Source organism: Belonocnema kinseyi, chromosome 4, assembly GCF_010883055.1.
Source record: "Belonocnema kinseyi isolate 2016_QV_RU_SX_M_011 chromosome 4, B_treatae_v1, whole genome shotgun sequence".
Classification (NCBI taxonomy): Eukaryota; Metazoa; Arthropoda; class Insecta; order Hymenoptera; family Cynipidae; genus Belonocnema; species Belonocnema kinseyi.
In genome coordinates, this window is record NC_046660.1 from 114,664,697 (window position 1) to 114,679,797 (window position 15,101).

The following is a 15,101-nucleotide window of genomic DNA, read 5'->3' on the forward strand; positions in this document are numbered from 1 at the left end:
AGGCTTTTGCTGGATCGTCGTATTGATTCCTTTACAGACTGTAACCACCTATCTCACGGTTGTGAGACGTGGTTATGGCTGAAATTTTACCGCAATTTCACTAGGATCGGGTGCAGTTTTTCAGATTAGCACCCGCTCCCGGCGAAATCGCGGTAAAATTTCAGCCACAACCACGTCTTACGATCGTGAGATAGGTGGTTACAGTCTGTAACGAAATAAATACGACGATCCGGCAAAAGTTTTGTGCATCCTGAGAACACGAAGTGATCCAAGGACTACCGCCTTCTGCATTTTTCCCGCAACAGTTTTGGCATATTGTTGACACGTAGGGATGCTTTTTACGCCATTAGCGAGTGAAAGCTTGGCACCTCCAAGAGCGCTGATGATAAGGACGATTAGTTTAACAGAATATTCCGGGTACAATCGTTGCAACTCCCTTGTAAGGTCTCTATACCTCTTTTTCTTTTTATTCTCCTTGGCTATGATGTTTTTGTCAGCTGGTGCCGAAAATTCGATAACGAACATGGTTCGCTTCTCGATGTCAAGAAGAACCATGTCTGGCTTCGAGTGTGCAACAGAAACAATTGTCGAGAATATAAAGTTCCAGTATATGCGGCACTTCCCATTCTCGACAATTGACTCGATTTCCCTGGGAGCGTTTAGAGGAGTGAAATTAACGTTAATGCCTTAAAAGTGACAGAGATGGTAATAAAGCACTCTTAGTGCCGCATTGTGCCTCTGGATGTAGTTGTTCCCACATGAGTTGGACAACTAGACAGTATGTGAGCTAAATGCTCGGGGTGTGCATGGCACCCCCTGCAGCCATCATCAGGAATGTTTTGGCTCAAAATGTGGCGACGGTATGTTAAGGTGGAAATGACACCGTCTTGGTATACAAAAATGAAACCCTCCGTACAAGACTTCAATCCCGCGATTTAAGGAAAGCAAACGCTAGCTTATACGACATTGATTGATCCTCCACATTTCTGTGTATCGTGCATCCTCTTATCGAGGAGCTGTTCATGAAAGTTTTTCTCTTGTGCTTTCTTAATCTGGGCTTTCAGGAGTGAGTACTCGAGATAGATAAGATTTGATGCATTTTGCTCACCCCTAATACTGATGTTAAGTCCAAGTGTTTCAGCAGCCTCCTCCACTGCTTTGTACAGAAATGCTTCTTATTCAATATACTCAATATTCCGCGACCAACTTGACGGCGTGCGATGTACAGTCGCGGAACAGAGGACTAAAGATGCATGCTTTTGTTCATTTTGCTTGTTCTTCGTCCATGGAACTACTCCAAATGAATAGAGTACTACCGGGACGGCAAGCATGTTCGTTGCAGATACTTTGTTCCTCGCCGACAATTCGGAAGAACAAATTTGCTGGATGAGACGTTTTTACCTGCTTTGAAGAGTATCCTTTATAGATGTACCATCCAGAATGCGGCTCTGTGGCACGCCCAGGTATGTATAAGTCTCTCCAGCGCGAAGGTGTCGTATAGCGCTTCTATAAACGAGCTCAGGATCTGCAGGGATACCATTAAGTTTTCCTCGCTTCAAATAAACCTTGGAGCTTTTGTCTAACCCAAATTCCATTCCAATTTCTTTAGTATATCGTTCGACAATCCCTAGAGCTAGATGTAATTGCTCTTTGTTTTTGGCATAAATCTTAAGATCGTCCAAGTAAAATACATGAATGACCTTTTACTTTCGATCTAAAGCTCTGCAGCACAAGTTCCCGTCGGAACGGCGAAGTGCTAGAGATAGTGGCAATAATGTAAGGCAATCTCTCTATGCACCCAACTATTTGCGGATGAACCTTTAAGATTTCTAAAAGACAGATGATAAGTCTATGTGAGGTCGAATCGAAAGCTTTCCGATATTCAATCCAGGCCATCGATAGATCACGCTGGTAGAATTCTGCATCTTTGCAGACACATCTATCGATGAGCAGATTCTCCCGACATCCCGCTATGCCTTTCTTTGAGCCTCGATGTTTATACATGAAACTTGTAAATATAACCGATTTTTCTGAGCAAAGAAAAGGCAGTTCAAGGATTTTAAGTTCCTAACCTCAAAATCTACTTTGGACAGTGAATTAAGCAATATCTTTTATGAAAGTCTTAATGTAGTTAAATTCGGATAAAATACTTACATACAGGTTTTCTAAGCCCCTTTCTCACGCTTTGAAAACTCCATAAATAAGGATAAAATTGACTAAACAGAACCGCACAAATTACGATATCCGGGCAAGTCACGTCTAGCGTATAAACGAACATCTGCAAGTTGCAAACTTAAGAAATTCGAAACAGACCTTCCTCAATTTTAATACCTTTCAACTTTCCCATGCAATCAAAATGACAGGAAATCTATTCTTTAACTTAAAACTGGTCCTTGGTTCTTTTCAATGTTCGGTCTTTGATTTTTATAGCATTTCCAAAAATCTCTGTTAAAATTTACGATAAACACTTAAAGTACCGCCCCACGTGTTTCAGATTAACCCACCAAAGGGCTTTGGCTATGCAGCTTCGACCCTTCTAGCTATATATAAAACACGTGCTCTTGTTTCGAGTTTCTCAAGTACCTCGGGAAACTGTCGCCGAACGAACTTCCCACTCCAGCGACTCATAGAGCGTGACTCGTTTCCGGTGGGCCCTTTGCGTTAGAAAGGAAAATCTCTTTAGGGGGTACATTTAGAACTGCGATTGGCTAAGCGGGGGTGGAACACCGCCTTCTACTTGACTTGACCCAGCGATGTCAAGGGGTAGCGCAGCCACCAAGGAGGCGCAAAAAAGTCTTTCTATCGTCGATTTTCGTTTTGTACACTCCACTCGTCTTGAAAAGTTGAAGACATTTTTTGTAAATTAGAATCTCCGGGTTCGGACGCGTTCGCGATTTAACAAGCGTTCTTCAAAATAATTGTGAGTGCGTGACTCAGTGTAAAATTAATAATCCAACAAAATTAAATAAATAATATGATCTTTTCTTATATTCAAATCATTTTGTGTTTAGTGTTTTATTTCGCTACCATCCATAATTTCAGGAGTTCAGTTCAACGGCCGTGATGCAGCAGCGATCCCGAACGAGAAAGGACATATTGTTTAATTGGATTGAGTAAGTTTGAATTTTCGCGCTTGTGTTGGACGCTTTTAACAAAGTGCGGACGTAACATCATAAAACGGCGCATGCCGTTACACCATGATCTAAGAATACACGGTCTAGCCACACGCAACTAAAAAAAAGTTAACCAATAAGGAGCAACTCCACCACTTTTAACCATATTAGATAAGTGAGCGCGTGAGAATGAAGTATATTTGAAAGGAAGTAAATGCAATGAGCGAAGATTGTAAGTAAAAGATAAAGAAATTATATACTTTATAAATAAATTAAATTAGTTTCAAAATAATGATATTTTTGAGATGCGTAATCTAAAGTATAAATAAATATATAACATCTAACTTATAATATAGAAGAAATACTTAGAAATTTGGATAACATAACCTCTCAAGGCAACTGGGGAATTGTACCTTTTAACGCGAATGAAATGAAGTATCATCCACCTAAGGAGAAAAAAGAATATTGTTTTCGGGCTGAAAGCAGAAATAAATAAATGCAAAATATCGATATCATATTCTGTATTATGATAATATCCGTTTTTATATTTCGTATATACATCAGCACTAAATGAGAACAAAAGAACCCTCTCAGGGTACACCACTACAATTTTCACAAAGTTAATCTTCACACGACGCGCTTTCACACACGGATAGCGTCAGCAGTGTCCGCTTCTTGCACCTTATTTGAATATTGAATACTTTCACAGGTATTGACATTGATTTACAATGTAGCCATAATTCATGATTTAAAATCTTTTGAGTGAAGACCAAGACGCTAACGGTTGCTATGGTAACCAAGATGGCTAAAAGTGGTCGAGTGCGAATGGGGACGAAATTGGGGGAGCTGATGGCTAGACCGTGTATTCTTAGATCATGCATTACACTGCGATCAAGCGGCGAACATAGATCTTTTCATTTCAATTCGGAAATAGACAGTGCACATGCTTAGCCGCCGCGACAGTTCCCGCTAATTCAAAAGTTGCGGCCCTACTCTGTAAAATGTATGTGAATACAGGGTTTTTTTTTTAATGTGTTGTTTTCGTATGTATTGAAAGTTGAATGAAGAATAGTGCAGAGTATCTCAAAAGTGATTAATACGAAAAAATATATTTTACGGAAACTGAGTGCAAGCAAAGATATTATATGTTTGGGGCAAGATTGCTTGGTTACGATTTCCATAGCGTGAGCCGCTGTAAGTGTAAGGCGTGCGAGCAAAACAAACATGATTGCAAAAGAAATAAAGTAATGATTATTACTATCGCATCCAAATGCAAATGATCATGACGGAATGTACGTGTGATTTTATGATTTGGAAGACTCTTGATTTTCATGTTCAGAGGATAAGTAGTGATTAGGAATCAGCCAAAAAAGTTACTGATGCTGTTATGCAGTTTAATATAAATATTGTAGCTCCCGAATATTTGGAAATGCGTGTACCAAGGGAATTAATACCTTTCGATTTTTCTTTTGAAGACTGATTTCTGGCCTCTAAAGTAGAACAAGGCAAAGCAAATCGAATGTTGCAATATTATGTTGAATGTTACATATATTAAAACAATTATGAAAATAATTAGGAATACGTTTTAGAAGGGAATTAGTAAGTTTAGATTCTTGGTTTTAAGACTGATTTGTCGTTTCACAATTACCAAAGGGCAAAGCAAATAGAATCTTGCAGTAATAATTTTGAGGTTACATATATTTAAACATTTTTAATCATTGTAGTAATTAAGGAATTATTACAAAAGGGAAATATTTGCAGCATCCCTGATTAATGTACAGCTTCACAGCAATAAAACTCATGTAATATTAAACTTAAGATGTTAATTACACTAAACGCTAAATCGACTGATTCCGCGTTTTGAAAGAATGGAATGGACAAGCAATTATACTCGTGTGATATTAGGCTTAAAATGTTATATGTACTAAAGGCTAAATGTACTGATTCAGGGTTTCGAAAATATAAACAAGACAAGCAATGAAAGTCGTGTAATATCAAATTGAAGACTTTAATTAGTTAATTAGGCATATTAAATTTTAATGGAGCAGTTCAAGCTCCCCTTATGAGTCTGCAACTTTGGAGCAATGTTCATAGTAAGTTGTGATGTTGCACATATTTATATTAAAATATAATCAATAAATGATTAGACCTAACTTGTGCCTGCTTTGTAAAATTAAAAAAAAAGGAATACCTATTACTTTTAACTTCACAACCTATCACTATTACTGAAATACCTTTACGTAAAGAAAAAAAAAGAAATATTACGAAACATTGTTTTATTCCTCCACTCATTTACATTAGAAATAGTACGAGAGACAAATAGAGATTCCATGTCCATGATTTGCATCTCAGAAGATAAAGTTGGCTCAGGATCACAGAATGCTTCGACTTCATTGAATTCGCCATCATTTAAATTCGTTTCTCCGGTCTTTTTTCTCCAGCGAAACAACTGCTCCCTGTACTTGAAATGAATTCGCCATACTTCAATGAGAAGCTTTTTCTCGAAGCTCCTTCTAGCTTTTTTTACTCTCGGCACAAAGGAAATATTCGTGAAAGTGACAACATACATAAAAAATGCACATATAGGTTAAAATAACCAATTGTCAATGAAAACAGACTATATCAAATTTTGCTGTCCTTATTATCGCAAACTAAAGTTCTTACAACTTTGAAACTTGTTAAAAAATTAAGAATTGTAAAAGAAATTACATGGGTAAAAAACGTTATGGATGCCTGGCACGGCGTGGGAAATGTAACCCAAAAACTAAAAATGGTGACAATTTTTAATTTATATTTTGTCAGTTCTTTTTTTTTAATTAAAAAAAATTTTCAATCAAAATCGGAAGCAAAACATTTTTCCATTTGACATAATAAAAAATGAGCAGCTAATGACAGCACTACGCGTTAGTGAACTTACCCGCGAAATTTGAACAAAAATTAAGCAAAGTAATATTTTTGAAAGAAAATTATTAAAAGAACAGGGAGAGAGAAATTGTTCCCCTAACCTCCCGAGGCTAGTGGCGCTAGTTGCTTATGGTGCTTGGCTTGCTAACTTACCACAAATTGGCCAATGGCGCTCTAGGCGAGTCAGCGGTCTACGCTCTTGCGTGACTGGTAGTGTAGTTTTTCCACTACTTGGACGCTGAGAGTCCAACTCGTCAGAATGAAAGATTAATACGGTGCGGGCATAAGTAATATAAGTATAGATGCCAACGCCTGTCGGAATTGAGAGTTACTCCGAGTTGGAAGCCTAGAGTCCAACATTTGTTGTTTCTCCAAGTTCCAACACTGGTGCTCCCACGCTTTCACTGAGAGAGAGTGGGACCACTAATCCGATAGTGCTGGCATGGCGCATGAGGCTGGTAAGCTAGGAGGCCAATTTCTCTCTCCGTGAAGGAGTGGACAAATGACGAAACGTGGATAGTAGCTTCCCGAAACGTTGAACTGCAAAGTCGCAAAATATTATTGAAATGGAACAATAAAGGTGTGTTAGGGTACCTTTTCACGGAGGCCTGTTTGAAATTAATTGTAGAATATTTTTCATAGGATTTATTTCTAGTTACTTTGTTGGTTTATGACAAATTTGATTGGTTGGTAATCCAGATGCGAACTCAATGTGTCTAATTGATTCAACGAATAATTCAAAACATGCCTCCGTGAAAAGGTACCCTTAGAGAAGTAAATTTTGGAGAGCAATAAACCATCTACATTAACTGCTGCTTATCTTTCGTTTAATTTTTAATGATACTTTACAATTTTGCAGTTCATATTATTATTAAGCCGCAGTCCTCATTTCATATTTTGTTTCACTTATTTTTTTTAGAATTTTCTTTTAAAAACTACTTCCGTACTTTGAGTTCGAATTAAGCGGCCGTTTATGTAGGTTCGTCGACTGTCACAAAACATCTGCATATAGTATTGGAGCGCTGGCTACGGCTGACGCAAGTGTACCAGGGAATAGAAAGAGAGGGCATATTGAGAAAGTCTACCTGATCTTTTCTAAGGATGGCGATAGAAGATAGGTCAGTTCAGGGTGGCGTCTCAGGGTGGGATCCCATGATTGCAGAATTGCGTTGCGTTTTGCGTAATGCGTCGATTCACTAGACATTTCGGCTAATAAAATTTTCCTAGTTATTCAGAGAAATACTGTGATTGGCTGAAATGTCTAGTGATTTCACACATTACGCAAAACGCAACACAATACTACAATCATGGGATTGCGTTAAGTCACTAGGCCTAGAGAATGTGTAGTTTGTGCACCAACCATAAGGGTACCTTTTCACGGAGACCCGTTTTCAATTAATCGTTGAAATAATTTGACACATCGAGTTCTTATCTTGGTTATCAACCTATCAAATTTGGCATAAGCCAACAAAGTAGCTAGAAATTAATCCTATGAAAAATATTAATCCCACGATTAATTCAAAACAGCCCTCCGTGGAAAGGTACCCTTACATTTCGTTCGACTCCCGCTCACGTACGCACTTCTGTCTATACCGCGCTCCTCATTGGTCCAGCCTAAATATTTTATGACTCAAAAACTACAACTTCAACCGATTTTTGGAAAAGGAATTTTTGATTTTATTTTTATACAGCTATATAAGTTTGGACATTTGAGCCTGGGGCAACCTGTATAACTTTTAAGTTTTAATTGTAAATACTCTACTTATTCTTATATTTATACTAGATATAAGTGATATATTTTTTCTTATTTCATCTGAGCATGTATTTGTTTTAAATATTTTTGTCATTGGGGTCCTAAATATTATTAATTTTTTCAAGAGCTACAATAATAATTTTAACAATGAATATTAACATAATGCATATATTTATTTAAATTAAACCAAACATCATATAAACATACATATACTTCAATTATTTATTTGTTGCTTAGTCCTGAAAGCTTTTTTCTCGCTGCATTCGATCACTAATAATTTTATTTAAAATTTTTAATTTAAAGGAGATTTTAAATTAAATAGTTAATTATATTCTTTCAAACCTCAGTTTTAAAATGAACATACTATAAACTATTAAACTCTATAAACAAAAGTACCGTACTCATGACGCACCGTGGGAAAAAATTCACTTTTTTCGTTCAGCTTGACGATCCGAATTTTTGTCTCCTCTACTTGTTTATCCATCATTTTTCCACTCAAAGTATGGAAACACTAAAATTTTGTACGAACAAATTTTTTACGCTCTAATAACTTACAGGGGAAACTTTATATTGTCTTAAATGAATGTTTCGGGACTCATAGAATACAAATAATTTGTTTATTATTCTATTTATCAGTAATAAACAATTTAATATCAAAACTAATTTAAAAGATTATAATAACTATTGTTATAAACAAGTTTTGTGGCAAAATAATTGAATTTGAGATTTTTTAAATTATAATTTCCTTCAATCGCCAGAACAACTTCAGGTATTCCCTAAAATAATAAAAATTTAGTAATATTTAATAAAACATAAAAATTTTAATTTTTGTGAACTAATTAGATGAACAAATTCAAGATTTGATGAATTAACAATAACCATTGTTATAAATAATTCTAGTAAACAAATATTCAAATGTAAGGTTTTATACAAATTCTAATTTTCTATAACCGCTACAATGGCTACGTATATTTCTAAAAATGTATCTTTGGTAAAATTTAGTCTAATATAACTACTTAAATGTTGATAAGCAATTTACATAAACAAATTCCAAATGGTGGCAGTTGCACTTGAAAAAAGTCGGGTTTTCAATCGCAATAGATTGAGAATGAATCGTAACACTGCATGCTATGATTCATACAATACAAAATCGTTTGACAATAACCCACCGACTTAATCATAAAAGAAAATTTGAATTTGATAAAACCTTAAGTTTGAATATTTTTCCACAAGAATTGTTAATAACAGTGGTTATTGTTAACTGTTCTAATATTTTGGTTTATTACTTTAAGGAATACCTTAAGTCGTTCTGGCGATTGAAGAAAATTACAATTTGAAAAATCTCAAATTCTAATATTTTGCCACAATAATTGTTTATAACAATGGTAATTATCAACTTTGAAATTAGTTTTGTTCTTATAAATATTGTAATTATTTGTATTCTATGAGTCCCTAAACATTAATTTAAGACAGTATAAAGTTTTCCTGATCAGTTATTAAAGCGAAAAAAGTTGTTATGTACAAAATTTGAGTTTTTCCATACTTTCAGTGGAAAAATGATTGATAAAAAATTAATATTAGGGGTTAAATGCAGCAAAAAAGCTTTTAAGATTAAGCAACAAATAAATGATTTAACTGCGTAAGTGTATATATGATTTTTGGTTCAATTTAAATAAATAAATATATATCACCTTGATCAAAAAGTTCCCTGAATCATCACCGTGTGGCGCCCTCTGCTGTCCGATTCACATTTTTTATTTCTGTAGGTTGTCACACCTTTTAACAATATTCCCTGCGAATTTCAGCTTTCTAGCTTGACATTTGTAAATGTAACGCAATTTTGAGTGCATCTGTTTCTTTGCGAATTTCGATTTTTGCAATGGATTTAATTTTGCAAGAACGTGTGTTTTGTCGCACAATGCCATCATTATCTGTGAGTTTCTCACCAAAAACTCAACTAATACAATTCCACGGCCATCAAATTCGCCAGATTTAGCTCCCTGTGACTTTTTTTTGTTCGATAGACTGAAAAAACCACTACGCGGAATGCGTTTTAGCAGCCGATCCGAGATAATAGAAAAATCGAAAACGGCACTGATGGGCATGCCGAAAATTAAGTATCAAAAATTTTTTGAGAGCTGGAGCAAGCGCTGGTATAAGTGCGTGGCAGTCGATGGGAATTATTTCGAAGGGGACCACATCAATATTCAAGAATAAACTTATATTTTTAATTTTAAAAATAAACTCCGAGAACTTTTTGTTCAAGGTAGTATATATATATATATATATAAATTCTTCTGATCCTGTATACGAGGTGTGTTAAAAAAATAAGGTGACTTTATGGTTTTCTCAAAAAATATTAATTTATTCCTCAATATTTTTGTTGTCCCCTTCAAAGTAATCCCCCTCAGATATAATACACTTGTGCCAACGCTTTTTCCAATCATCGAAGCACTTCTGATAATCATTTTGTGGTATAGCCTTGAGTTCTTACAGCGATGCAGTTTTTATATCCTCAATCGTTGAAAATCGATATCCTTTCATGGGTCTCTTCAGTTTTGGGAAAAGAAAAAAGTCACTTTGGGCCAAATCCGGTGAATATGGAGGCTGAGGCATGACTGTGGTGCTGTTTTTGGTCAGAAAATCTTTCACAAGCAACAATGAATGAGCAGGTGCATTATCGTGATGCAAAAGCCACGAATTGTTTTTCCAAAGTTCCGGATGTTTTTTGCGAAAGATAGCATGGCATGAGCCAACCGATATGCCAACATCTTCAGCAACTTCTCTGATGGTAATTCGGCAATTTTTCAACACCATTTCTTCCACTGCTTGAACGTTTTCATCTGTTGTTGACGTGCTGGGACGTTCAGGGCGAGGTTCATCTTCGACATCCTCTCGGCCTTCTTGGAACAGCTTGTACCACTTATACACATTTTTCTTACTCAGAGCAGACTCATTGTATGCAGCTGTCAACATTTCAAGAGTTTTAGAGTACTGGATTCCACTTTCCACACAAAATTTAATGCAAACTCTTTGCTCCATTTTTTTTCCAAAAAAGAAAATCGCCGAGCACACCAAACCCTTCTAACCTTTTACGCCTCTGCCTGAAAACAACATCAGCTATATAGCCAAAACTGTGAACATGTGATCGTGACGAGTGTACCAACACAACAAAACAAAAAATTTAAAACTTGAATGTACGTAGCCCGCGAAAATTGAAAAGTCACCTTACTTTTTGAACACACCTCGTATGTTTTAAATATTTTTTCATTGAGGTCTTGAATATTATTAATTTTTGCATTAGCTACATTTATAATTTCGTTAACCTTAACAAATAATAAAATCAATAATATCAGCAAGATAAATCATTGTAATATAAGCCATCTGTTGGATTAGTTTGACCAATATTCCCCCTCCGGTTCGTAAGGGTGGCGTCCAATGGTTGCAGAATTGCGTTGCGTTTTGCTTAATGCGTTAAATCACTGGACATTTCAGTCAATCACAGTGTTTATCTGAATAACTAAGAGAATATTATTGGCTGAAATGTTTAGTGAATTGACGTGTTACGCAAAACGCAACGTAAATCTGCAATCATGGAACGCCACCCTAAGAGAACTACTACTGCATTCACATACGCGATCCAGGCAGGGGGCTGATTTGAAATTAATAAATACTATTAATAATAATACAGATAAATATTTCAAACAAATTTTCACTTTTAGAAAACGTCACAAGTGAGAATGCTCTATTCCTGGATGGCCAGCTGCCATCTCAAGTCGATATGATGATGTATGAGGTTAGATGAGCTAATCATGAAATTAAAAATGTTGATTTGAATATCGCGCGTATTTTAGAACTTCCGATTCCAGTTATGTTACACTAATCAAAATCGGTGTGAATATTTCTCAACTCTACCTTTAGCAGGGATGGGCAAGTAAAATACCCTAGGTAATTTATGTAGTTTTTTAGGTAATTTACTAGGTATTTTATATGCTTAGTTTCTTACAAGATGTAAATTACGCGTATATTTTTATTATTATTATTACACCATTAAGCCATTTCCCTTTCGGGGTAGGCGTGACTCACTCGGCAGGGGAAAGGAGTAGTGTGTGGATGGGATAGAGATTTTTCAGATTGATCCAGAATTCTCGTGCTATTTATGTAAATAACACGTTCGTTCCGCAACACTGCTCCGACCCAGGTTGCTGATCAATCTCTCTAGCAATCATTTGACTTTTCATTTTACGGTTCCCGGTTCCCTCCAAAATTATAACCTTTAAAACTTGTTTCCCATTGAAAACACTCCTTGAGATAAATGAAATAAATTAACAAAATCAGATAGGTACAGAAGTTTATTATAATGAAGTTGGTTTATCAATATATATTTTATTAGGTACGATTTTTTCCAAAATTGAATATAAAAACATGTGAATAGTTTTTCAGCTATTATATATTAAATTAATCAATATTTTATAATAATAATAACAAAAACATAGACATAAATTTTAAAAAAATTACAAATTACGAAAGCTATTTATGTTAGAATAATTTTGCGGTATTTCTAAAATATATCAATTAAAAATATTTAAATTAACAAATGTGAAAATATTTCAAAATTATTTAAATACCTGTGTCCCAGAAGATGCTTACAAGCAACATTCTCAAATATTATATTGCAAAAAAAACATTGCACTCTATTTGGATGATTTTGATTATTTTTATTTACTTGTGTACGCTTAAAATTAATCTCATCCCATGGAATTAATGGCAGCCCGAAGTGTTTTTCTGTTTGCTCTGTTTCACTTTAGTTGAAATTATTATTTTTTAATTAAAAATATTGGCATTGGAAGAAGAAATCCTACGAATGCTCGTACCAAAAATTCAAAAAAGTGAGGTTACGCACAGTGCTGCAGTTTCGCCATCTTGGCCTGTAATTTACTAGGTATTTTACCTGTTTTCTACGTGAAATACTTGTATTAGGTATTTGTCGTAAAGAAATCTCTAGTTACGCATAACTGCACATTCTTGACCTTTAGGATCTCTGGCGTCACCTGCGGTCACTCCCCATCCCTTGTTTTGACAGCTTGACAGGAAGAAGAGGTATATGAAAAAGCCTTTATGTTTTGTCAGGTTAGGTTGCGTTCCCCGCTCGGTCAAGAAAGAAGACTCAAGTCGTTTGAATGTACCGATACGTGGTCGTTGGATGTAAACGTTGATATTTTATAAAGTAATAAACTTATTTGTAAAATTACGTGCAGTAACTTAGGTTATATAACGGAAATAAACCATTTTTATAACCTTATGAGTGTTTTAACAGTTCTTTTTTTCAATAATCAGATAGTTTACCGCTACTTTCGTGTTTCGAAAAGGTCCAAACCATGGACATAGGAAACACGGGATTAGGATAAATATTTGAATCCTTATAAAATGTAATATAATAATGTTGAAGATCGTGAAAGGAAAATACGGATTAACTATAATTTTAGGTTATGTGTTTCGTAACTTCTTTCTGCTGACAAAAAATGACGTATCTGTGTCAAATAAAATGAAATTGAAGTCAAGTGGGAAAGTTCTGACTAACGAAAATAATATAATGCAGTGCAGGTTGGACGCTGGACCGGGAAACCTAGAAAACCGGGAAATTACAGTGAATATATTTTTCGACCGCGAATGTTACAAAATTTGTATAATAAAAATGTTGTCCAACTTTGATTTCAACCGTTTGTTTTTAATTTCCTAAATTGTGATTTTTATGGATTATTATACCATTTAGTTTAGAATACTTAATTCGAAAATCTGTTACTTTAAAAATTTTCCAGTTAAATTTTCTTATTTTTCAGCATACATTTTAATTGAAGAATTTAAAAATGTAGTTTTAGAGGTTGAAAAAATTAAAAATTACAAGTTTTTAAAATCTAAGATTTTTTTATAAAGAACTAGGTGGCCGTCGGACTGAGAAACCGAGAATTTTACGAATTTTCAGAAGAAAAATCTGCCCAAGCTATATTTTAATAGTTTTAAAAATAATTAAAATGCAGTTTTGAGGATTTAAACAATTACAAATTAAAAGTATTTGAAGCTGAAAATTTTTGATAAAAACAGTTTTATTTTATCAACTGTAAATATTAAATAAATAAATTATTTAAAAAATGGATCTGTACTCATGATTTATCAATAATATATTTTTCATTCACAGTTTCAGGTATTCCTTTATATATTTTTTTATATTAAATTTAATAAATAAATTTATTAATATATTACTTCTATTAATGTTTTCAGCCATTAAAAAATGTAAACGTGCGTTTGACTATTTTCCACTTAAAAATAAATCCATAATAATATAGTCATAATTAAATGTTTTTATTAAACTAAAAATATTGTGAGTCTAAATTATTTAATTTTTATCCCGTTTAATTTGAAATTTCTTAATGTAGAAAAAGAATAAGTATTTAATATTTAGAAATATTTCACTGTTCATTTAATACGAATAAATTTAAACCAAATATTGAAAAGGAAACAATTTGAAACTGAATTGTTTTACACAGAAAGCTTTGAATCTTTATATTTTCAAAGAACTTTTGATTTTTTAGCATTACAATTTTAATTGTTCTATTTAAAAAGTGTTTAATTTATAAGTGAAATTGTTAAATTTTGACGCATAAATAACAATTGAACACTTATTATTTGTACACAAAATTTTAGTAATTTTAAGAGATATGTCGAAGTTTGGAAAAGATTCAGAATTAATCACAAGCTTGGTATTATTTTAAGTAATTTAAACGATGTGTCTTAATTCATTTTCCTATAACAGTTCGCCGTACAGTCTTACGCGTCAAACTTAAACTGCGCGGTCAATCTAACAAAATGGTAGAATTAAGCGGTTGCGTTACTTGAACGAAACAGGGCCCTCAAGTGGCTAGACCATGTATTTGTTAGATCATGGTCCAAACTTTGAAATCGTAACGGTCGTGTTGAAGCTTTGTAATTTTTGTTACTGTGACAATTATTTACAAAGTTTAGAAGAAAATTGCTGCTGTTTTAGATATTAGCAGAGGGATTTAATATTTCAAGATGGATCGACTAAAGTAAGAAAATAGTTGTTTATATGAATTGTTTTTGAAATTATATACAAAGGTGAGTTGTGTGGGTAATTATACGTGTTATATGCTCCAAAATTTAACCATGTGAATCTTGTCAATTTCAGACCAAAGGTGTTTTTTTTTCTTCCATTTGTATGAAACTCATTGGGTTATTCTCAAGGAATATAAATTTATTGATTTGGGTATTTATTAATTTGGTAAATTTGCGTATTTATTTGCGGAGCTTTAATT

General features: G+C 34.1%; 2 protein-coding genes across 2 annotated transcripts in view; one reads left to right on the forward strand and one right to left on the reverse strand.

The window, feature by feature from the left end:
* LOC117171221 (cilia- and flagella-associated protein 52) overlaps positions 1-15,101 on the reverse strand; it is a 79,338-nt gene that overhangs the window by 24,373 nt on the left and 39,864 nt on the right. The window lies entirely within an intron of this gene.
* Positions 14,711-15,101, forward strand: part of LOC117171224 (baculoviral IAP repeat-containing protein 5) — an 8,621-nt gene continuing 8,230 nt past the window's right edge. The window contains exon 1 of the mRNA XM_033358325.1: positions 14,711-14,855. Within this exon, the coding sequence (XP_033214216.1) occupies positions 14,842-14,855 (14 nt within the window). The 5' untranslated portion in view covers positions 14,711-14,841. The remainder of the gene's footprint in view (positions 14,856-15,101) is intronic.